The sequence below is a fragment of the Erpetoichthys calabaricus genome, chromosome 5 (assembly GCF_900747795.2).
Source record: "Erpetoichthys calabaricus chromosome 5, fErpCal1.3, whole genome shotgun sequence".
NCBI classification, from domain to species: domain Eukaryota; kingdom Metazoa; phylum Chordata; class Cladistia; order Polypteriformes; family Polypteridae; genus Erpetoichthys; species Erpetoichthys calabaricus.
This window is the reverse complement of record NC_041398.2, coordinates 40,001,947-40,027,419: the sequence shown is the minus strand read 5'-3', so window position 1 is coordinate 40,027,419 and position 25,473 is coordinate 40,001,947. Positions and strand designations below refer to the sequence as shown.

Sequence of the window (25,473 nt, the reverse complement as noted above, 5' to 3'; positions counted from 1 at the left end):
TTCTGTCTTAAATTGAAAGGTACTGAACCCTGCTTGGGCAGAAATATCTAAAGGCAATGTTTCTTAAATCCCCAATTCCTAATACTTATTGTTTTGAAATTTAAACAAATGATTACTGATAGCTTTTCTGTAGGTATAAGGGTGTGTCTTTTAGTTATTCTTACAGTGGTGTGAAAAACTATTTGCCCCCTTCCTGATTTCTTATTCTTTTGCATGTTTGTCACACAAAATGTTTCTGATCATCAAACACATTTAACCATTAGTCAAATATAACACAAGTAAACACAAAATGCAGTTTTTAAATGATGGTTTTTATTATTTAGGGAGAAAAAAAATCCAAACCTACATGTGTGAAAAAGTAATTGCCCCCTTGTTAAAAAATAACCTAACTGTGGTGTATCACACCTGAGTTCAATTTCCGTAGCCACCCCCAGGCCTGATTACTGCCACACCTGTTTCAATCAAGAAATCACTTAAATAGGAGCTGCCTGACACAGAGAAGTAGACCAAAAGCACCTCAAAAGCTAGACATCATGCCAAGATCCAAAGGAACAAATTCAGGAACAAATGAGAACAGAAGTAATTGAGATCTATCAGTCTGGTAAAGGTTATAAAGCCATTTCTAAAGCTTTGGGACTCCAGCGAACCACAGTGAGAGCCATTATCCACAAATGGAAAAAACATGGAACAGTGGTGAACCTTCCCAGGAGTGGCCGGCCGACCAAAATTACCCCAAGAGCGCAGAGACGACTCATCCGAGAGGTCACAAAAGACCCCAGGACAACGTCTAAAGAACTGCAGGCCTCACTTGCCTCAATTAAGGTCAGTGTTCACGACTCCACCATAAGAAAGAGACTGGGCAAAAACGGCCTGCATGGCAGATTTCCAAGATGCAAACCACTGTTAAGCAAAAAGAACATTAGGGCTCGTCTCAATTTTGCTAAGAAACATCTCAATGATTGCCAAGACTTTTGGGAAAATACCTTGTGGACTGATGAGTCAAAAGTTGAACTTTTTGGAAGGCAAATGTCCCGTTACATCTGGCGTAAAAGGAACACAGCATTTCAGAAAAAGAACATCATACCAACAGTAAAATATGGTGGTGGTAGTGTGATGGTCTGGGGTTGTTTTGCTGCTTCAGGACCTGGAAGGCTTGCTGTGATAGATGGAACCATGAATTCTACTGTCTACCAAAAAATCCTGAAGGAGAATGTCCGGCCATCTGTTCATCAACTCAAGCTGAAGATATCTTGGGCGCTGCAACAGGACAATGACCCAAAACACACCAGCAAATCCACCTCTGAATGGCTGAAGAAAAACAAAATGAAGACTTTGGAGTGGCCTAGTCAAAGTCCTGACCTGAATCCAATTGAGATGCTATGGCATGACCTTAAAAAGGCGGTTCATGCTAGAAAACCCTCAAATAAAGCTGAATTACAACAATTTTGCAAAGATGAGTGGGCCAAAATTCCTCCAGAGCGCTGTAAAAGACTCATTGCAAGTTATCGCAAACGCTTGATTGCAGTTATTGCTGCTAAGGGTGGCCCAACCAGTTATTAGGTTCAGGGGGCAATTACGTTTTCACACAGGGCCATGTAGGTTTGGATTTTTTTTTCTCCCTAAATAATGAAAACCACCATTTACAAACTGCATTTTGTGTTTACTTGTGTTATATTTGACTGATGGTTAAATGTGTTTGATGATCAGAAACATTTTGTGTGACAAACATGCAAAAGAATAAGAAATCAGGAAGGGGGCAAATAGTTTTTCACACCACTGTATATAAGTCAAATTTTTTTTATCTTAGTACAGCAGTGTGCTTAGATATGGAAGTAAAAACTGAAAATATATAATTTTGTGCAATTTTAATGCACAAAAATGATATAGTTACATGTGAATACAGAAAAGAAACATTTACAAATTACTTGCTACTTCAGGTTTGAAAGGGATCAAACTAACTCAAAGTCTTGGGTATATATCCTTTAGGTTCTCCCTGTCCCTGTATTTATTTTTTAAAGAAGGATGAAGGCTCCTGAACATTAAAATTTCTGTCCAAAATAATACAATATTCTTGTACAGTATTCTTTTGCAATACAATTTCTGCAAATGTTATAAAAATTATATTACACTAAAAAAGTCTGCAGAAAAAGAGAGAGAGAGAGAGATGCCATACTTTTGTGAATTTCTCATTTGTGGTACAGTGGGTCTGAAATGGAGAACTCATCTTTTCAGATGCTCTTTTTTTCACAAAACTCCCTCAGTGGTTTCTGGGCAATGTTGAATCTGGTGTAGTTGCTAAGTTGGAGAGGAAGGCAGTGGGTTTACCTTGGACCCGAAGTAAGCATGAGACTTTGAAATGGCACAGGCACTGGACAATGAAGAGGAAAACAAAGTGGGATGGGCAAAGTGGTTTTTGAAGTCTCACACCAGGAGCAACGCGAGGTGAAGCAGAGGTAGAATTAAAGGAAAGCCGAGCAGAGAGAAAGAGGGTTTGCCGTTTTGGTTTTTGAGGGTCACTTTATCCAAGTGTTGTGTTGTGTTGTGTGTGTGTGTGTGGGCACATGTGTAGGCTTCCCTTGTGTATCTCCTGAGAGCTGCTTGTGCAAACCCACAGATCTAGTTAAAAAATATATTGATATTAGGACGAGTTTAAAGCAACAATTGAACATTTTGAGTTATACCTATTTAAAGTATCAGCCAACTCCTATTTAACGAAGTATCACTCAAATAAAACATATTAAAGGAGTACTCCACCCAGCAGAACAGAGCTACTGGCCACAGTTTGGTTTATTGTTCTCACCATAAGATGGTAGCCTACAGTAAATAGGATTTTCCTTTCCTCCAAAGAACTGTGCATCTTTACTCCAATCCCAGTGTAATGTGGATTAAAAATGATTATAAATCCGACTCTGTCACTTGATGAAAGGATGTCTAAACAAACTGTTACTAATTTACATATCACTTTTCTTTTGGTGGGAAAGTTATACAAAATCCTTCATGAACTAGGAGGAGATTTGTCAAGAACTTTTTTTTTTTCAGCACACTAATTCAAAAAAAATGTAACGGACATGAAAGGATTGATAAAAAAAAATTCTATACTAATTTAATCTAACAGCTCTGACTGTTACATGATATTAATGTGTTATTAACAGCAATTTCTTTTGGACTTTGCCATAAAGACAAAAGTAGGCCACAAGGTGGCAATAACGCACCATAGCTTTTTTTATAATAAGTGTCTCTTAAAACTGGATTATGCACACAATTCAATGTTAAGTACAGTGACTGTTTTCCTATTGTATCAATTGTAATTTTCATTTTCAATATTAGACTTAGGAAATTCAAAGTACATTTCCAAAAATAAAAAATAGGTAGTAAATGAGATCTGTGAAGTCTGCTTAATATACTGGATGTCATTTTCTGGTACACTTTCAGAAGCTAACAGCTATGAACATTCCTTAATTCTCTAATTTTATTTTTTACCTTGAGCTTCTGAGCTTCAGCCCGGACTTTAAGCAGTTCTGTAATTGAGTCTACAAAGCCCTGATAATGGAAGTTGCACATTTTCTCAATCTCTCGGTCATGATTGCGGATACGTGCTTCCAGTTTGTCCATAAAGTGGCCATGTTCCAGACCATCATAAACTGACCTGCAGATAAATAATAAAGAGACTTATAAATACATTTCTGTCTTGATTAATCACTTAAGCTGCAATTGTACCAATGTTTAACAGATCAAATTAGAAAAGGCTTATGATGGTGAATTTAAGCAAGCAAAAGCAGGAAAATATAAAAGGGAAATACAAAAATATATACATTCTTTTTTCATATCTACTGTTTAATGTAAAGATGTATTTCAATGCATTTTAGGGAATATTTACAATGAATTAATAACAAATGTTGCTTAGAATATGTTCCAATGTGGGTGATACTTAACATTTCAGCTAAATAAAATAATCAAGACCAAAGCAAAGTTAACTTGTCGTTAATATTTTAGGAAAAAATGCATTCCTTTTGCATAATTTTGAGCTAGCAACTGAATAACTGACATGTCTACATCCAGTTGTTTTCTTCTCATCTAACAAAAGTGAGATTTAAGAAGCAATAGGTAAGAACATGAAGTGGGAAGTGAAGAAGAGTGACTGGTTTAAAACAACAAGAGTCTCTGATGGAACAAACAGACCACCCAAGACAAAAGGAAACATGCTCATGGAATAATAAGGTAGAGATACCAACAAGAGAGAAAATGGAGATGCTATAAAGAGTGACGGAAAACAAGGACAGAAGGGAAAATGGGATCTAAAAGAAAGCAAAGCAAAAGCACTCAAGAAAACAGTTGAATGCAGAGAAGAAGCCAATAGATGGAAGTTTGAGTTGCAGAAAGAGTAAAGAGAAATATGTTCAAGTTTGCAAATGAGACTGCAAAACAAGCCAGGATGAAGTTGCTTTGAATTACATGAAAAATGCTAATGGGACCATAATGATTAATAGTAATGGAATAGAGGATACCTGGAAGAAATATCTGGAATAGAAGTTGACTGAGGAGACCAAATTTTAATTATGTGAAATAATAAAAGGGCCGAATTGTTGTTTTCAGAAAGAAGTGGTCAAAAAAGGGCTAAAAAAGAAAGATAGGTGAAGCAGTGGCCCCAAATGGACTGGGGTTGGAAATTTTGAAAGCTGTAAAATGCCCTGGATTTGAATGGTTTAACAGACCTGTGCAACACAGTGATATGGGATGGGAGGATTCCCAGACACTAGAAAAGAAGAGTGCTCACTCCAGTATGCATGGGAAATGAACAATCAATCTTTTGGAGATGATAGTAAAGGTAGTAAAATAAAAGAAAAAGAATTAGGAATCAAATTCAATTTAACAAAATGTAGTTTGGTTTCATGCCTAGAAAAAGAACAACAAATATGATCTTATTATCATGAAAATGCAGGGAAAGCATTAGGTGAAGAGAAGGAAGCAGCATTATACAAATCATAAGAAGACATTAAACAGAGAGAGCTGATGAGGGTAGGCTGTAAGAAATTTAGGTATGGATAGTGTCTGAGGTGATGTATAAGGAAGTATAAACAGTGATCAGAAGAGTGATGATAGTGGGGCTGCATCAGGGATATGCTGATAGTAATGAAGGTGGTGATGAGACAAGGACATGAAGGATTTCAATATTAGTTCTAGCATATAAATGATTATGTAATAATAGCAAAACATGAAGCAGAATAGATAGGGAAGAACCAGAAACGGGAAGCTAGCTTGGAAGCAAAATTCCACAAGGTAAATGCAGAAAAAGACCAAGCTAATGGTGAAGGAGGCACAGAAGTTGTGGGTGTATGGCCAACTGGAATGTGCAGTAGAGGTGTTAGGGTCGGGTCGGGTCAGGTCAGGTCAAGTCAAGAAGCATGCACTAGTACAGCGCGTTGGTGCACCCAGCACACAACAAAACAGCTCTGGATCCTGGTTGACAACCACACCAGGCAGACACGTGGTCCAGTCTCACCATCAGAAAATTACCATTCATCTGCCGCAGCTAGGTGTGACATGGGCATCCTTTTGGCCTGGTCCAGCCACTCGCGAGCCGGATTACCCTTGGGGAATAATGCCACAAGGCCCTAGTGCCATAACTGATGCTCACAATGTAGGTAATGTGTCTCATTCAGGACTCTGTGAGAAACTTCTCGCTTGACACAAAGTCAAACCAGCAGTACCCAAGGATGGAAGCTAGGTAAAGAATGAGATGATGATTAGTAAGAAGCAGTATGGTTTCATGCCAAGAAAGAGCACCACAGATGCGATGTTTGCTCTGAGGATGTTGATGGAGAAGTTTATAGAAGGCCAGAAGGAGTTGCATTGCGTCTTTGTGGACCTGGAGAAAGCATATGACAGGGTGCCTCGAGAGGAGCTGTGGTATTGTATGAGAAAATCGGGAGTGGCAGAGAAGTACGTAAGAGTTGTACAGGATATGTACGAGAGAAGTGTGACAGTGGTGAGGTCTGCGGTAGGAGTGACGGATACATTCAAGTTGGAGGTGGGATTACATCAGGGATCAGCTCTGAGCCCTCTCTTATTTGCAATGGTGATGGACAGGTTGACAGACGAGATTAGACAGGAGTTCCCGTGGACCATGATTTTTGCTGATGACATTGTGATCTGTAGCGATAGTAGAGAGCAGGTTGAGGAGACCCTGGAGAGGTGGAGATATGCTCTAGAGAGGAGAGGAATGAAGGTCAGTAGGAACAAGACAGAATACATGTGTTTAAATGAGAGGGAGGTCAGTGGAATGGTGAGGATGCAGGTAGTAGAGTTGGCGAAGGTGGATGAGTTTAAATACTTGGGATCAACAGTACAGAGTAATGGGGATTGTGGAAGAGAGGTAAAAAAGAGTGCAGGCAGAGTGGAATGGGTGGAGAAGTGTGTAAGGAGTAATTTGTGACAGACGGGTATCAGCCAGAGTGAAAGGGGAGGTCTACAGGACGGTAGTGAGACCGGCTATGTTATATGGGTTGGAGACGGTGGCACTGACCAGAAAGCAGGAGACAGAGCTGGAGGTAGGAGAGTTAAAGATGCTAAGATTTGCACTGGGTGTGACGAGGATGGATAGGATTAGAAATTAGTACATTAGAGGGTCAGCTCAAGTTGGACGGTTGGGAGACAAAGCCAGAGAGGCGAGATTGCGTTGGTTTGGACATGTGCAGATGAGACATGCTGGGTATATTGGGAGAAGGATGCTAAGGATAGAGCTGCCATGGAAGAGGAAAAGAGGAAGGCCTAAGCAAAGGTTTATGGGTGTGGTGAGAGAGGACATGCAGCTGATGGGTGTAACAGAGCAGGATGCAGAGGACAGAAAGATATGGAGGAAGATGATCTGCTGTGGCAACCCCTAACGAGAGCAGCTAAAAGAAGAAGTTTACACAAGACACAGATAGATATTTTTAAGAAAATTCTTCCACACAAAACAGCATACATATACATTAAAACACAAACTACACACCATTTAACCTTCAAACAACAAACAAAATCACAGAGGTCATAACCGTCACACAACTTAAAACACAAGTATGGAACCAGAAAACACTGTATGGCAGACATCCTTATTAACTTTACCAGCCTTATGTGAATAAGATTGCATTAAATAGCTGGATAAGCTACGGTGAAATGTTTGGCGAGAAAGAAGGTTTTGTGCTAGCAATAGAAGATCAAGCTATAAATGAGAGAAATCACAGAAGATATATTCTTAACAGAGCTAACATTACAGAGTAAAGCATGCAAATTCCACCACAAGATGCAATAAAACAAATCACATCATGTTGTAAATTACTGACACGGACAGACTACAAGCATAGACAAAATCAGGTGGCAAATATTACACATTAAAAACAGGCACTACAACACAAACTAGTGCACACATAGAAACCATATCATAAGGACATGCCCAACTCAATACTAGAAAATGCCGTACAAACAGTACTAGAACAGAAATACACTGACAGTCAAAACTACCCACAATAACAGACCAGTCATAATACTGACAGAGAGAGAAAATAAAAATACATACATGATTAACATTGCCATACCAAACACACACAACTTTCAAAATATACAAATAAAATTAAGGCATACACAGAACTAACAGAAGAAATTTGCTACTTGAAGAGAATGGATCAGGTTGTACCACACTTGTCTTTTGTGTACAGTAATCCCTCGCTATATCGCGCTTCGCCTTTCGCGGCTTCACTCCATCGCGGATTTTATATGTAAGCATATTTAAATATATATCGCGGATTTTTTGCTGGTTCGCGGATTTCTGCGGACAATGGATCTTTTAATTTCTTGTACATGCTTCCTCAGTTGGTTTGCCCAGTTGATTTCATACAAGGGACGCTATTGGCAGATGGCTGAGAAGCTACCCAACTTACTTTTCTCCCTCTCTTGCGCTGAGTTTCTCTGATCCTGACGTAGGGGGATTGAGCAGGGGGGCTGTTCGCAAACCTAGACGATACGGACGCTCGTCTAAAAATGCTGAAAGATTATCTTCATGTTGCTACCTTCTGTGCAAGCTGCTTCCTGAAGCGACATGCTGCACGGTGCTTCGCATACTTAAAAGCTCAAAGGGCACGTATTGATTTTTCACTGTTTGTTTTTATCTGTCTCTCTCTCTCTCTCTCTGCTCCTGACAGAGGGGGTGTGAGCTGCCGCCTTCAACAGCTTTGTGCCGCGGTGCTTCGCATACTTAAAAGCCAAACAGCCCTATTGATTTGTTTGCTTTTGTCTGTCTCTCTCTTTGACATGCTATGCTCCTGACTCGCACTCCTTTGAAGAGGAAGATATGTTTGCATTCTTTTAATTGTGAGACGGAACTGTCATCTCTGTCTTGTCATGGAGCACAGTTTAAACTTTTGAAAAAGAGACAAATGTTTGTTTGCAGTGTTTGAATAACGTTCCTGTCTCTCTACAACCTCCTGTGTTTCTGCGCAAATCTGTGACCCAAGCATGACAATATAAAAATAACCATATAAACATATGGTTTCTACTTCGCGGATTTTCTTATTTCGTGGGTGGCTCTGGAACGCAACCCCCGCGATGGAGGAGGGATTACTGTAGTACATATGGGATGACATTACATTAAAACCAATACACACATAAAAACTACAAAAAGCAGCCATTTCAAATGTATGTCACATAGTAAGAAAGTTTCTTAATACAAACACAATCCTGAAAAACATATACACCCCATAAAACTGCCCTATGTCTTGGCCTAGGCCCAATATAGGCAGTAGCAGTGGAAGTATCTCAGAAAATACTTTTAAGAATAAAAAGCAATATTTGGTTTCTGCACACTGTCCTTGATTTCCATGGCCTCAGCCAAGCTGCTGTTTCCAAACGTGCTTGTACTGAACTGACTACTATTAACGCAACTATATATAATTTCCAGCAGGAGGGGGTGCCTTGCATGACACTAAAAGTGGTTTTCATGCCATTGCAGGCATACCTAGCATTGTAAGTGCAGTGAATGTAATGCTCATCCCTATTAATACTCCCAGACTTTTGATTCCCACCTTCCCCTGTCAAAGCATGTTCTCAGCACTAAACGTCAAGGGGATATGCAGCTATCAAGGAATTTTAAACACTAGAATTACCAAAGCCTAAAAAGAACGTATTTCACATGTCTACAAGGATCTATGTAAGTGTAGGATGACAGGAAATGCAAGAAATGTTTAACACATACCTAAATACAAACTTTTTTCATAACTTTATGTAATATTTTTATATTTAGTTCATTTCAATTTGAATAAATAACAATTTCTGAGGGTAATATAATAGGAACTAAAGTGAAGGGCTTCTTGAATTGTGCCTCTGCCAGTGCAAGCTGTTTGCTCAAGATGCCAAGCTTTGACTTGTTGAGCAGCACTGGCTCCTGATATTGCCTCTCCCTCTGCTACAGCTTTTCCTTCATCAGCAGAAGCTGCTCTCTCTTCAGCTGAAGCCTCTCCTTCTTCAAAGCAATCAACTTCTGACTGCACCCACATGAATTCAATGTGTGCAGATATAGACCTCCGAGAGGGCCTGGTGTAAGGGAACCCTTAAGATGGGAAAGCACTGCGCAGGGAGAACAACACACTAGAGAAGAAGGCTGGAGTTAAGTAGATAGAAAACTATATGAGTGTACATCCTCACCTCCAGATATTTCCTCAGTTGGCCCAAAAATACCCAGAACCTGCTCTTTCTCCATTTCTCCGGGATGAGAGGAACTGCCTATAACTGTCTGCCACAGGTTTTGGATCTTTGTCTTCTCATCTCAGCACTCTCTCTTTTGACGACAGTGGAAAAGTTATGCCATTTTTTTCTGACCTCTGTGCCACATAATCTTTGGGCACTACAGGCACTTATTCTCTCCGTAATCTCATCCCATTTTTGTTTTCTTCTCAGTGTTGCTAAAGCTTACTTAAGCCTTGAAAAACAACAGTTCTTTTCGACACCTTTTGTGAAGTGTTGCTTCCTATTACTATCGCCGCTTGTCACTTTTTTTTTTAGCAAGGAAGCTACGACAAGTTTTGAACCCATTTATAGATTTTTCAACTAATAGGTTAATTTGGTCTTTAAATCATGTGCTGTCGTGTGTTGTAATTGATTTTTTATTAGATGCTTTTTGGAACATTTGCACATGTCTGTTGTGACAATATAACATATTTGACAAATGAAATACATGGAGATCAAGGTTCCCGTTATCATTAGTCTGTATTTCTCAACTGGGTGCTGGGGAGGCACCAGCACAGAAATATTTTAAACCTGTTAAACCAACATTAAATGTTGGATAATGAAGAGCTTCAGGAAACACTCGCAAAACTCACTCTTTGTTTACCTATGATATTCGCTATTCTCAAACATTCATCACTGTCAGGAAACACAGCCAAGATGTCAACAACAACAATAATAATAATAATACATGGGAATTTTTCTTTTAAGGACTGCTACCATTCTTTCTGCTTATTTGTGATAAAAGTTTAGGTTAGGAATTGAACAAAAAGAGGAGCTGTCTTTGATAGAATAACAGTTTATAAGGTCAGACTGATGTGTTTGGTTCTTAATTTATCATTAAATCACCTTTTTGTGCAAATAACAGCTGTGCCAAAAGCTGACTGTCAGTCTCCTCTAACCCTACCCTAATGTTCATTCATCTGTTTGACAATATTTGGTGTATCGTTACTACAGTAATCCCTCGCTACATCGCACGTCGACTTTCGCGGCTTCACTCTATTGCGGATTTTATATCTAAGCATATCTAAATATATAACGCGGATTTTTCGCTGCTTCACGGGTTCCTGCGGACAATGGGTCTTTTTGCTTCTGGTACATGCTTCCTCAGTTAGTCTGCCCAGTTGATTTAATACAAGGGACGCTATTGGCGGATGACTGAGAAGCTACCTAATCAGAGCACACAGTTAAAGTTCCTGTGTGCTGATTGGCTCAGTGACAGAGTGCTGCATTAACCAGGAAGTCTCATCTCACTCATTCAGCTTTAACGTGCTCCTGCTACTGCTTCAGGGGCCGTGTCCAAGCGCCAACAGAAGATGCAAATGATTGCAGAAAAGGTAAAAGTTTTGGATATGTTGAAGGAAGGGAACAGCTACAGTACACCGCTGCAGGACACCATTACGGCATGAGTCCACGATTCTTTTTATTTAAAAAGGAGGAAAAGCATATAAGATCTACAGCCACAGTGTACTTTAACCAGAGCGCAAAACGAGTTGCAAGTGGACATGATAAGGCAGTAGTCTGGATGGAATCTGCTTTAGGGATTTGGATTGAAGACTGCCAGAAGAACAACAACGGCGGTGCTACACAATCGCCTGAAGAGGCTCCTTTAGAAGAGCTGTAACGCTCTCCTTTGTTGTGCAGTAAAATTAAACTCATCGTTATCGGACAAGTCGTCATGTCATTGTTGGTGAGTAACCATAATTAATTATCTACGTACAGTACTTATTTCATGTACATAGTTTAGTGTCACTGTACACACATTAGCCTGATTGTTGAATCTTTCATGATACTCTCCTTTAGATGAGAAATGAATGAAGCAAGTATTTAAAACGCTCGTCTCAACTCACAACCCATTCACTATCATTAAGGAGTTTGTATGTTCTGCCCCATGTCTTCATTTTTTTCTCTCAAGTAGTCTTGTTCTCCTTCAACATAAAAAAAATCTGCAAGTTGGTAAATTGGTGACTTTAAAATGATGCTGCATAAGCAAGTGCGGGAGAGTATGTTCTACAAAAGGTCAACATTCTTTTCATGAAATGTTTCTTCTATGTGCAATATTCTGTCAAGAAATGCTCTAGCCACAGGACATTACATTAAAATAAGTGGAGTTGATAAATAATCACTGTAATTGTCAATTAATTTTAAAGAGAAATTATTGCAGTTCACTGCACTCAGTTTGTAAGAGCCAATCTCAGAAGGTTAAAGCTTTAAGCTAAACTCATACTAGTGTTTGCTTATGTAGAATAGAATACAATTTTCTTTCACAGATATAGATTATGGTATAGCTTTTCACCCGCTGTAAGTTAATATGAAATAGAACTTTCTTACTATATCAGTAATACAGTGTAGTGTGTTAATTGAGGCAGCATGTTTGGAATTAGTCTCGTTTCTAGCATGGACTGATAGACCCATTTACAGTTTATGCAAATGCTCATTTAGACAAGCCAGGTTCATTTTGGAACAAAGTTCTTTGGACTGATGAGACAAAAATGGAGTTATTTGGTCATAACAAAAAGCGCTTTGCATGGAGGAAAAAGAACACTACATTCCAAGAAAAACACCTGCTACCTACTGTCAAATTTGATGGAGGTTCCATCATGCTGCGGGGCTGTGTGGCTAGTTCAGGGATTGGGGCCCTTGTTAAAGTTGAGGGTCAGATGAAATCAACCCAATATCAAAAAATTCTTCAGGATAATGTTCAAGCATCAGTCACAAAGTTGAAGTTACGCAGGGGTTGGATATTCCAAGAAGACAATGACCCAAAACACAGTTTGAAATCTACAAAGGCCTTCATGCAGAGGGAGAAGTACAATGTTCTGGAATGGCCATCACAGTCCCCTGACTTGACTATCATTGAAAATCTATGGGATGATCTGAAGCAGGCTGTTCATGTTCGGCAGCCATCAAATTTAACTGGAGAGATTTTGTGTGGAAGAATGGTCAAAAATACCTCCGTCCAGAATCCAGACACTCATCAAATAGGAGACATCTAGAGGCTGTTATATTTCCAAAAGGAGGTTCAACTAAGTATTGACGTAATATCTCTGTCGGGGTGCCCATATGGCATGCACCTGTCTAATTTTGTTATGATGCATATTGCATATTTTCTGTTAATCCGGTAAACTTAATGCCACTGCTGAAATACTACTGTTTCCATAAGGCATGTCATATATTAAAAGGAAGTTGCTACTTTGAAAGCTCAGCCAATGATAAACAAAAATCCAAAGAATTAAGAGGGATTCCCAAACCAGATAGATAGATAGATAGATAGATAGATAGATAGATAGATAGATAGATAGATAGATAGATAGATAGATAGATAGATAGATAGATAGATAGATAGATAGATAGATAGATAGATAGATAGATAGATAGATAGATAGATAGATAGATAGATAGATGGATGGATGGATGGATGTTAGGGCCTTTTTCTAACTACTAAATGGCCCATTTGTAACCTACAGGGGACATTTGTAACTCTAGTAGGGACATTTTGTAACTTTAAGGCACATTTGTACCACAGCACAGGGAACATTTGTAACTTGTAGGGCCTTTTTGTAACACAAGTCAGGCTTTTAAGTAACATGCCAAAAAAAGGGTAATTTTGTAACACAACTAGCACTTTTGTCACACAAAAAAGTGATTGTTTTTAAAAAAAAATTCTGTTTATATTTGTTTTGACCATTAATCTTAACCTTAGTAGGTTCCTGGTTTTAGCACATTGTTTGTTGAAAGGCTATAGCACCATAATACTTCATGCTGGATACACTACAGTTTTAATACACAGATAGATGTGAATTTTTTAACCTATACAAACATATTTAAATTTTATACTGAATCATTAATGTCACTCCTGCATCCTCTCCTTCTTTCCTTTTCTCTTCACTGCCAAGATTAGATGAGGTGGACTGTTAGGCCGAGCTCTAATCCTGATGGATTGTTGTTCAGGTCTTGATGTCTGATAAATGAGCTGAGATCTGAGGCTTTCAAATTATAAAAGTCAGTGTGTTTTGCAGGTAAATTCCATGTTGTATTTGTGTATTTTTGTGATCGAAGGACACACCTGAAAACATCCTGAAGTCTCATAAAGACAGGGCTGATTTGACAGAATTGGTGTATTTCTGCTTTTTAAAAATGTTGTTGCTTAAGTAATTTCAATTTGTTCTAAAGGTAAATTTTGCTTCCCATCTGAGGCTTGCGGGAAGATGCAATTTCAAGAAAGAGAAATTTGTCAAAAGCATTAGGTCATTACAAAAAACAATAATGATTAACAATATTGTAGTTTTATGTTAAAAGTAGGAAATCAAAGGCCTAGTGACTTAATGTGAGTTTTATAAAAAGTAAAAATTAATATAAGGAATCCTAGCAATAACGATTGATTGCTAACAAGGTATGAAGGTTTTCTTATTAACGAACAGTAAAGTGTCAGTGGCCTAACACAATTCTGATTTGTGTCTCGAGTTGTTTCTGCTCCTCTCTAAGGCCCCACCACATGACCAGTGTGACTGCGTTATATATGTAGCACACCACTGGGACTAAGACTAAATAGTTTTAAATGCAAAAAAGTGAATAAGAGAGAAAAAATAATACAAAAACACAATTCAGGAAAAAATATTTTTATTGAACAGAATATTACAAATACAAATGTCAGTGTAATTATTTTTATTAAACAGAATATTTCATTCAAAATGCAATAATGAAATCAGTGAAATAAACATTTTCAGAATAACAGTAACAAACTCTGACCAAATGTTAAATCCATACATTCAGTTGTGATTCTGAAGTACTCCACGTTTGTTTTTCTGCCTTCATATTTTATTCGTCAGACTGTGAGTGATCTGAAACTTCTCTGTCATCTCCCCTCCTTCAGGGCTGCTGCCTAAAGCTTTCTTCACCATCTCTTGTACTATTGGGCCCGATGCCATGATGTGGTGGCACTTCTCCATTATCACACTGCCCTTTATGGTGTTGTTTCTGCTTTTCTGATGTCTCTAACTATCCTCCACACTCTTTCTTTGAGGGATTCGCTCTCATACAGAAGATGATTCTCTTGACATGAAGAGCTAGATGTTTGCTCACAGGAGATCTCTTTCCTCAGCTGATCACAGATTTTTCTCTCCAGTCTGTGTTACTGTTTGGTTTTGACCCAAGAAGTTCTCCTCCATAGTTTACTTTCTAGAAGCCAAAAGAAAAAACAATTTCAAATTATTGTTTAAAATATTGATTGCTGTTAATACAATAACACATGCCTAATGCCACAAAATTAATTTATATATGGTTTTATAATATATTAGAGGCAATTGTTACATTCTTTAAATATTATATCTTTATTTGTGTGCAATCAAAGGTGATTCCCTAATTTGTGTTTTATTCTTTGCTATTGACACCACACCCATACTGAACTGATTCTACTAACCTGTGCAAATTGTGGTTCCCAAAACTCTGAAGCTGTGTCTCCCACAAGAATACAGTATCTGAAAACATCAATTAGATATATTGTTAATTTTCTGTTCTTTCCATTTCCTGACAAATTAAAGAATATGTGAAATTTAAATTATTTTATTTGTTCATCCACTCATTTACAAAACCTGCTTATCCAAGTTTACAATCACAGTCATTTTAACTTGTACAATGTAACATTTAAACATTTTTATTAATTCAATGTAAAAAATGTGATTTGGTTTAAAGATCGATTTCTCTCTTCCATTAAAAAGTGTACAGAATGAGCCCGTCTTGGCCCTGCTCTTCTACAAGGCCTGCATGCTCTCTAATTAGAGGATCATCTTTACATTGTCTGACCTCTGAATTTCATGATTTTACAGTCATATGTTGTTAGTTCGGAATGAACCTGTCATCTTTAAAGTTTATATTCTAATACGTTAACTCATTAACATACTTGTTATGTTGTTTGTACTCACTACATTTTCAGTAGTTATTTTGTATTGAAAGGCTTCAGAGGTCTAACTAAGATTTTGTATTCTTGTGGGTTACTTCATTGATTGTTTATCTGAATTTGACAGACCCCATTGCTGTATAAATCTCACAAACCAATCATGTCATCCATCCATTTAACCATCCACTTTCTAAATCAGGACAAGGTTGCAGGTAGCAGGAGCCTATCCCAGCAAGCAAGGACTACAGGCAGGAACAGCATCTATTCAGTTCAGTTCACATGGTGAACACACACACACACACACACACCAGGGCCAGTCTAGTATTGGCAAATACACCTAACCTGCATGTCTTTGGATTGTGGGGGAGAAGCACCTGGGGAAGCCCATGCAGACACAGGGAGAACATGCAGCCTCCACGCAGGGAGGACCTGTGATGAGAATTCTGGTCTCCGCACTGCCACTGTGGCACCGAGCTGAACAATCATACCATCCAGAAGGGTTAAAGAAAATGCACAAAATATGTTAGCATGGAAAAGCATGAATTACAATTAAGTAGAATCCTCAAATTAAATGCATATTTTAGAAAATTAGTTTAACTATAGAAAGAAAAAGAAAAAAAAAACGTTTGTTTCTATGCTCAAGATTTATATCAGAAGCTTTTTCATATTTAACTGAAATATTGAAATATTTTCATATGCCTTTTCTGTAAGGCTTTATTACCTGTAATTCCACAGCACCACTAAGCTATTTAATTAGAAAATTCATTTTTCTATAATGAATATCATCAGATGGCAGAGTGACTCATAACAAGGAGACCAAGGTTTATGTCCCAAGTGCCCTGCGCAGAGTTTGCATGTTCTCTCCATGTTCATGTGGATTTACTCCCACAGTCTAAACACATGCAGGTTAGGTGGGTGGGTAACACTAAACTGGCCCTGATATGTGTGTGTGTGTGTGTGTGTGTGTGTGAGAAAGAGAGTATGTGTGTGTGTTCACCCTGTGAAGGACTGGCATAGGCTTCAGCTGTCCCCTGTCCTATATAAGTCGGTTAGGAAGGTGGCTGGATGGAAAAATCGATTGGTATTGGATTTTGTTATAGCTTTACCTTATGCTTCAAATGCATATATTTCTGTATTTTTAAACAGTGCACTGTTATTAATGAGACTATAGGAAGCAGGTTAAGTAAAAGAATGAAAGGACAAATTTGATTAATTAGTTCACATCACAATACATCTTAATTATATAATACATTACATGCACAAGTTAAATATGTACAAAAAAAAAAAACACTTAAGCAATGTACAGAAAGCACAAAACGTGAATAATCTTACCTTATATATGATGTCAAAGATCAGTGATGCTTCCAAGTTTTCGCAGGTCTTCATCCAATGTGCTTGAAAACTCGCAGCAGCGGTCATTTCATTCACTCCCGGATAGCAAGATTAACACGCCCAGCTTTATTTAATAAGATGCTAACGGAAAAAATCATGTTTGTTATATTATATACATATATATGTATATTATTTATAGGTGAAAAAGCTCAATTTCTCGATGTCCAAGCAAGGCTCTTCATACCTGAAATCCATTTCTCTGCATATCAAAACTATCAGTTTATATTTCATATAGCGACTTATATTTATTATTAAAATAAAATTTTAAAAAATATTCATGCACAGCCATTACGTAAAAACATATTGCTTCTGTAAAACAAAGCAGTAAAAATAAGGCATTTAAAATCAACAGGCAAAAATATCCACTCATTACACATATCATGCAACATTCTGAAAAGGATTAAATATTAAAATCATGTACAGTATAGTACAACGGTAACGGAAAAAAAATAGAACCATCTAGTGGGTGCTACACCGAGCACTGAGCGTTTATAAATACGTCCCAACATGTATTATCTCTTACGAGTTTTTGATCAAGTGCCGCTAGAAAAAAAAAAAATAGAACCGTCTAGGGGGCGCTCCACCGGGAAATGAGCGCTCATAAAGCCGTCTCAACATGCATTAACTCTTGCGAGTTTTTGCTGAAGTGCCGCTACTTGAATAGATTGTTTTCTACTCACCACGGACCATCAAAACGATCAGGACGTTCAGAGACATTTATGTACTAATACATAAACGACACCCAGCTGTTAAAAACTGATCAGTTATTCCTAAATATGCTTAATTAAGAATAAAAGACACAAATGCTCCCAAAAGTATTTTTTAGCTTTCTGAGCAGAAAAAAAGAAGATAATTATGATTTAAAAAGGAAAGATGGTACATAATAACCTTTAGTAATTGAAAAAGAGTGTTTTGAAGTGTCACCATTAATTCAATCGTGATTTATTATAGATTTAAATGTGGAACATTAGTAACTGGGGCAGTTAAAATTAAAAAAATATTAATAACTTTAAAAATATAAAACCAAATTACACAATACTTTGCACATGTCTTGATACAAGTATTTAACACATTTTTTGAAAAAATCAGCGCGATCGGTCATGTGGATCAAGAGTAAAATCAAATCTAAATTCAAACACCTTTTCCACTTCAAGCTGGGTGACAGGTCGACCTGATGGCTTATACTTTTCAGGGCATTTTTTGGACAATCATGATCGGCAATTTGGGAGGTTGTTACAGACATAGATAATGATGTGTCATTAATAAAACGTGTGTCTTCCACGAGATAACTGAAACTTTTTTACTTTTATCTTTTTTTCTGACAGAATCAACGGGTAGGGCTACTTTGTACCAGGAGCGAGAAAAAAATGCAGTTTAAAAAAAAAAAAAAAAAAAAAACTGTTCAAGAAAAAAATATGGGAAGACTGAAAAGCAGAGATGAATTAATACAAATGGCACAAATCATAAAACATCATTTTTGTTATTTCAGGAGCCCAAAAGAGAGATCGGTACAAATGTTCCTGACGAAGCATCGATCGATAGATACTTTATTAATCCCAAGGGGAAATTCGTAAATTTTCATATGACTGTACACTGTTTACTCAACAGTTCAGTTTCTCTTTCAGTCTAAATATGTATCCTTTTGTGCAAGAAGCCCATACATTTATTTAATTCTTTATTTTCATACAGATTTTTTTCTTTAATAGCAAGCATTTAATTATGCATTATCTTACAACTTAACAATTTTGTCATACAACTTTTCAATACTTAACAAAACAACTCAAATAAAGCAGATGCAACATTAAGCAACTTTTTGTCAGGAGGTATGTCAGATTTCCCGACCATAGTCACTGATTTCACTGCTGCACCATGAAAAATTAAGCAAACTGAAAATCGAAGCCCATGTCACAATTACCGACCAAGGGCTGAACTACCAGTACAGTTGTGCTTGCACCATTCTCTGATAGCCTGCAGCGTGCCGCCTGATGGAGCCAGCACATTATGAAGGGTTTACAGTTTCAGTGAGTTCAGCAGCAGTATTGGCTCTTTATTTCTTTGTTTCCATTCTATTATGGTATGTAAAATACAAGACATCAGACAAACACGCTTCTCTATAAAGCCAGCACTATACAAAGTTTTAATAAGCTATGGTGCATTAAGCCACAGACTCAACCCTTTTTCCCTTTATGCTAGTAGACAGACAGACAGACAGACAGACAGACAGACAGACAGACAGACAGACAGACAGACAGACAGACAGACAGACAGACAGACAGACAGAGAGAGAGAGAGAGAGAGAGAGAGAGATAGACTTTATTAATCCCAAGGGGAAATTCACATACTCCAGCAGCACCTTACTGATACAAAAAACAATATTAAAGATTGATAGTAATGCAGGTAAAAACAGACAATAACTTTATATAATGTTAACGTTTACCCCCCCCCCCCCCCCCCCCCGGGTGGAATTGAAGAGTCGCATAGTTTGGGGGAGGAATGATCTTCTCAGTCTGTCAGTGGAGCAGGACAGTGACAGCAGTCTGTCGCTGAAGCTGCTCTTCTGTCTACAGATGACACTGTTTAGTGGATGCAGTGGATTTTCCATAATTGATAGGAGCCTGCTGAGCGCCCGTCTCTCTGCCACAGATGTCAAACTGTCTAGCTCCATGCCAACAATAGAGCCTGCCTTCCTCACCAGTTTGTCCAGGCGTGAGGTGTCTTTCTTCTTAATCCTGCCTCCCCAGAACACCACCGCATAGAAGAGGGTGCTCGCCACAACCGTCTGATAGAACATCTGCAGCATCTTATTGCAGATGTTGAAGGACGCCAGCCTTCTAAGGAAGTATAACCGGCTCTGTCCTTTCTTACACAGAGCATCAGTATTGGCAGTCCAGTCTAATTTATCATCCAGCTGCACTCCCAGGTATTTATTGGTCTGCACCATCTGCACACAGTCACCTCTGATGATCATGGGGTCCATGAGGGGCCTGGACCTCCTAAAATCCACCACCAGCTCCTTGGTTTTGCTGGTGTTCAGGTGTAGGTACTTTGAGTCGCACCATTTAACAAAGTCCTTGATTAGGTCCCTATACTCGTCCTCCTGCCCACTCCTGATGCAGCCCATGATAGCAGTGTCATCAGCGAACTTTTGCATGTGGCAGGACTCCGAGTTGTGTTGGAAGTCCGATGTATATAGGCTGAACAGGATCGGAGAAAGTACAGTCCCTTGTGGCGCTCCTGTGTTGCTGACCACAATGTCAGACGTGCAGTTCCCAAGACGCACATACTGAGGTCTGTCTTTAAGATAGTCCACGATCCATGCCACCAGGTATGAATCTACTCCCATCTCTGTCAGATTGTCCCTAAGGAGCGGAGGTTGGATTGTGTTGAAGGGGCTAGAGAAGTCTAGAAACATAATTCTTACAGCACCACTGCCTCTGTCCAAGTGAGAGAGGGATCGATGTAGCATATAGATGATGGCATCTTCCGCTCCCACCTTCTCCTGATATGCAAACTGCAGAGGGTCGAGGTCGTGTTGAACCTGTGGCCTCAGGTGGTGAAGTAGCAGCCTCTCCATGGTCTTCATCACATGTGATGATAGAGCAACAGGCCGGAAGTCATTCAGCTCACTAGGACGTGATACCTTTGGGACTGGTGTGATGCAAGATGTTTTCCAAAGCCTCGGGACTCTCCCCTGTTCCAGGCTCAGGTTGAAGATGCGCTGTAGAGGACCCGCCAGCTCCGATGCACAGATCTTCAGCAGTCGTGGCTATACTCCATCTGGACCCGCTGCTTTGCTTGCACGATGACTCCTCAGCTCTCTGCTCACTTGCGCTGTTGTAATTATGGGTAGGGATGTCTCTCCTATGCTGGTATCAGCAGAAGGATGTGTGGAGGGTGCAGTACTCCAAGGTGAGAGTGAGAGTGGGTTAGGGTGGTCAAACCTGTTACAGAAGTTGTTCATTTGGTTTGCTCTCTTCACGTCTCTCTCGATGGTGGTACCCCGCTCCGAGCTGCAGCCAGTGATGATCTTCATCCCATCCCACACTTCCTTCATGCTGTTATTCTGCAACTTCTGCTCCAGCTTTCTCCTGTACTGCTCCTTCGCCGCCCTGAGCTGGACTCGGAGTTCCTTCTGCACATGCTTGAGCTCATGCTGATCACCGCCTTTAAAAGCCCTTTTCTTCTGGTTCAAAAGGCCCTTGATGTCACTTGTAATCCATGGCTTGTTGTTAGCATAGCAACGTACAGTTCTTACTGGAACTACAATGTCCATACAGAAGTTTATGTAGTCAGTAGTGCAGTCAACAACTTCCTCAATGTTCTCACTATGTGATCCCTGCAGGATATCCCAGTCTGTAGTTCCAAAACATTCTCTCAAAGCATTCTCATCCTCCGGGGTCCACTTCCTGAATGATCGTGTGGTTGCAGGTAGGACCCTCACTTTTGGTTTGTAGTGAGGCTGAAGCAGAACCAGGTTATGATCTGCTGTCCCAAGCGCAGGCAGCAGGGGGGCGCTGTATGCGTCTTTAACATTTGCATACAGTAAATCAATAGTCTTATTTCCCCGGGTGTTACAGTCCACATACTGGGAGAAGGCAGGCAATGTTTTGTCCAGCGTCACATGGTTTAAGTCTCCAGCGATTAGCACAAGCGCCTCAGGGTGCTGCGTTTGTAACTTAACAACATTAGAATGGATGATGTCACTCGCTGTCTCTACGTCCACCCGAGGAGGGATGTACACGATGACAACAATGACGTGTCCAAACTCCCTGGGCAAGTAATAGGGACGCAAACTTACAGCCAACAGTTCGATGTCCCTGCAGCAAGTGGAGACTTTGACGTTAACATGTCCAGAGTTATACACCACCGTGTATTAACATAGAGAGCGAGTCCTCCTCCTTTGTGCTTCCCACAGGTACTTGCATCTCTGTCCGCTCTAACTGTGCTAAACCTGGGTAGCTCCACGTTAGCATCTGGGATGGTGGTAATAATAATAATAATAATAATAATAAATTTTATTTATATTGCACTTTATATTTTAGCAAGTTAGCCACGTTTCGCAAAAACACAACAAACTGCATTCTCTGTAGGTTCTGACATTTTTCACCAGCGCAGCCAGTTCGTCGATCTTATTTGAGATTGAGTTCACATTCCCCAGAATCACAGAAGGCACCGAAGGCTTAAAACGCCACTTTCTCGCAAGCCGTTTCATTTTTAGCTTAGTGCCAGCTCTGCTGCCAAGATACCGCCTTCTTACCTCGTCGGGTAAATAGGGAACCACACCGATACTGGCATTTGTTCTCTACGCACCTGTTTAAGTACGCACCCTGGTTAAGTACGCATATTTTTCCCTAAAATTCTGGGTTCAAGATTTATTAGTTAAACATGTCATGAATCGTCATTTGGCAAAGGTTTTGAAGTTTCTTGCGTTTGGCTTTGAGGGAGACAGCCCGGATCTTGCTCTGAAATGATTCAAATGATTTCTTAAGATCATCGAATGTATCATCAGCATCAATTTGAACTTCAGAGCACAGCAGCTGATCCTCGATGTCGAGAACCTGCTTGTAAAGGGATTCAAACCCCTGAAATACAACTCCACTTTCTAAACTGCCATTCAGGTCTTGAGGATTAACGTCGTCATCATCATCATCATTATCATCCATCACTGTTTCAACAATTTTCATCGACTCCAAAAGCTCTTCAATATCTTCCAATACCGCAGCAACATATTCTTCGTTGTTCTCGTCATCAACGTGAACGAAGTCCTCCAGTTCTGATGGAGCGATAGATAAATTCAATGTTTCCAAAGCCTTCGCAACTTCGGTGCCCACATCTTCAACATTGCTATCAGCCTCCAGTTCTGGTTCTAAAGTCATTAGTTTGGCCTTGACGAAAGCATTTTTGATCGAGCTTGGCAAAACAGAATCCCAGGCTTCTTTCACATAACTTGCAGCATCGAGCAGGTGCGCTGGGTTCCCGTAAAAGACCCCTGCAGCACCTCGTCGTAATCTTCGCCCCTGATCTTTCTTTCGACTTTTCACCTCCTCGTCAAGTTCGTAAAAGTCAAGAACATCCTTGAGATACAAATATTTGTATCGCTTTTTCAGAGGTGCGATTATTCCCATGTCACAAGGCTGTTTCCAGCTTGTACAATTCGGGGGAAAGAAAACTATCCGAATATTGTTACGTTCAAAGGCTTCAAAATGTCCCGGAGCATTGTCCATCAGCAATAGAACGCGACGTCCTGTTCGCTTTTTCACCTCTGGAAAAAACACCTCATTGAACCACTTCCAACAGGTTTCTACACCTATCCAAGCTTTCGCTTGATTGAAATAAAGAACTGGCCAATGTCAGTCCTTAATACAAGCTGGTTCTTTGGGTTTTCCCGATCAAAGCGCAAGGAATCTTGTGAGTTCCGGTTGCGTTGGCGCAAACGATCAGAGAAACTTGATCTTTCGCTTTCTTTTTGCCTCTGGTGGTTGAGATATCCTCGTCTGGCATAAGAAGACTGTATCTCGGAAGCAATCGAAAAAACAAGCCGGTCTCGTCCATGTTGTAGACATTTTCAGGGTCATATTGCGCGATAATCGCGTAAAGCTTTTCTAAAGTAGCTAGCAATTCGGGATCAGTCTTGTTGACGTCTGCTCCCTCTTCGTGAAGGAGCATCTTCTGCAATCCACGCCAAACTCTGAATCGACTTAGCCTTTGCCAAGATGCCTTAAAATCTGATTCTGGAATTGACAGGCTGGAAGCAATGCTTTTCGCTTTGGCAATGGCGAGGGATGGCGATACAGGAAGGCTGGCACGATGCATGCTGTCAATCCAGACATAAAGAATGTCTTCAAGCTCCGTAAATCGTCCAACTGAAGCTCGAAAAGTCTTCTCCTTAGCCTCTTCAGTCAACAGGGCAGATCGTTCTTGGATCGCTTCACGATTCTCCCAAATCTTTCAGATAGCGCCTTCACTAACCTTGTACTCCCGTGGTATGGCCCTCTTACTGGGAGCAGACGTTTTGCTTAGCTTCGAGATGATTTCGCAGCGTTGAGACATTTACCGTTTGGTTTCTTTGATATCGTAGCGAAATGCAAGCTTTTTGGGAGTTGCGGCTAAGTACGCGCAAACTTCGCAGGTTCAAGTTGTGTTTGAGAGTGGCCAACCTAAAGTACGCACCTACCGGCTAAGTACGCACAAACTTCGCAGGTTCAAATTGCGTACTTAAGCGGGAGACAACTGTACAGCATCAAGCACTAGCTGCCTCAGCCATTCGCTATTTGAACTGCTCTCATCCGACCAACGCTTCACAGCCTTTCCTGTTCGGACCTCGCGGTTCACAAACAGTTTCATCCCAAGAACTATACACGCACTCAATCAGTCAATCAAGTGCTCCTTGTAGAACTGTTTGTACTTGCAAGTTACCGTGAGGTAATTGTACTTATGATACAGTTATAATATTGCACAACCTGAGCCACTGTATAAAGCGCGTATTTACATATGATGACAATATCATTTTTAAGACGAAATGCAGCAAAATATGTTGATTATATTATACAGATAAAACTTTAACTACACGGTGCCACAGCGCTAGCGAGCTTGAGCTTCGTTCACGGTTTGTTCCTGCCTCGCGCTGTTTTCATGCTGTGGCTGGCGCGACACTGGAAGGATAGATGGGTAGAATAATTAAACATTACGAAGATATTTTGATGTTCCTTAAAAGTTTTGAAGAATTTTGTACTGTTATCTTTTTGTCTAGTGATTTCTCTGCCTATTATACAGTGAATTCCCTGTCTGTCTATGTAGTAATAACAATATTATTATGTAGCAGCTTCCCTGACTGCTTATTATATAGTGCCTTTCCTTCCTATCTATCTAAACCCTTAGCTGTTTTTTTTCTCTTGACAGTTTTATATCTATCTATTATACAATGCCTTCCCTGTTTATCTAGTGACTTCTCTGTCTGTCTATTATGCAGTGCTCTGTCTGTCTGTACATCTCTTCCAGTACTTAAAAATAAGAACAATTATAAGGACACTTTTTAATGTTAATTGCAGTCTCAACTTGTAAAAATAACATTTTAAAAAGAGCATCCAACAGAGTTTGTGAAATTAAAAACTAATACATATATTGCATGTAATTTAAATCCAGGCTCAAGTTCTTTTAAGTATAAAACATGAAAATGCCATGATTTGATTGACTAATAGTACATGCCCAGTTATAAAATTTTATGCCTCTTTGTGGTTAAAAACAAAAAAAAAATTTGAGCCAGGGTCTTCACATTAAATCAGTCCTGCTGCATTCTGATTGGCTGAGCAGTCTGTGTCAACTATACATAACTGGCCACGCAGGGAGGACCCAGGAAGTCAACCCCACAACCTCCTTACGGCAAAGCAGCAGCACTACCACTGCGTCACCAACATGGTGTTTATCCATATTAC

At 39.5% G+C, this 25,473-nt stretch overlaps 1 protein-coding gene across 2 annotated transcripts in view; it reads right to left on the bottom strand.

Moving 5' to 3' along the window:
- Nucleotides 1-25,473, bottom strand: part of exoc6b (exocyst complex component 6B) — a 625,017-nt gene that overhangs the window by 524,227 nt on the left and 75,317 nt on the right. For both annotated transcript variants that reach the window (XR_007935144.1, XM_028801461.2), the window contains exon 2: nt 3,481-3,646. Coding sequence is in view for 1 of the 2 variants with exons in the window: in XM_028801461.2 (XP_028657294.2) it covers nt 3,481-3,646 (166 nt within the window). In the remaining variant the exon portion in view is untranslated. The remainder of the gene's footprint in view (nt 1-3,480; nt 3,647-25,473) is intronic.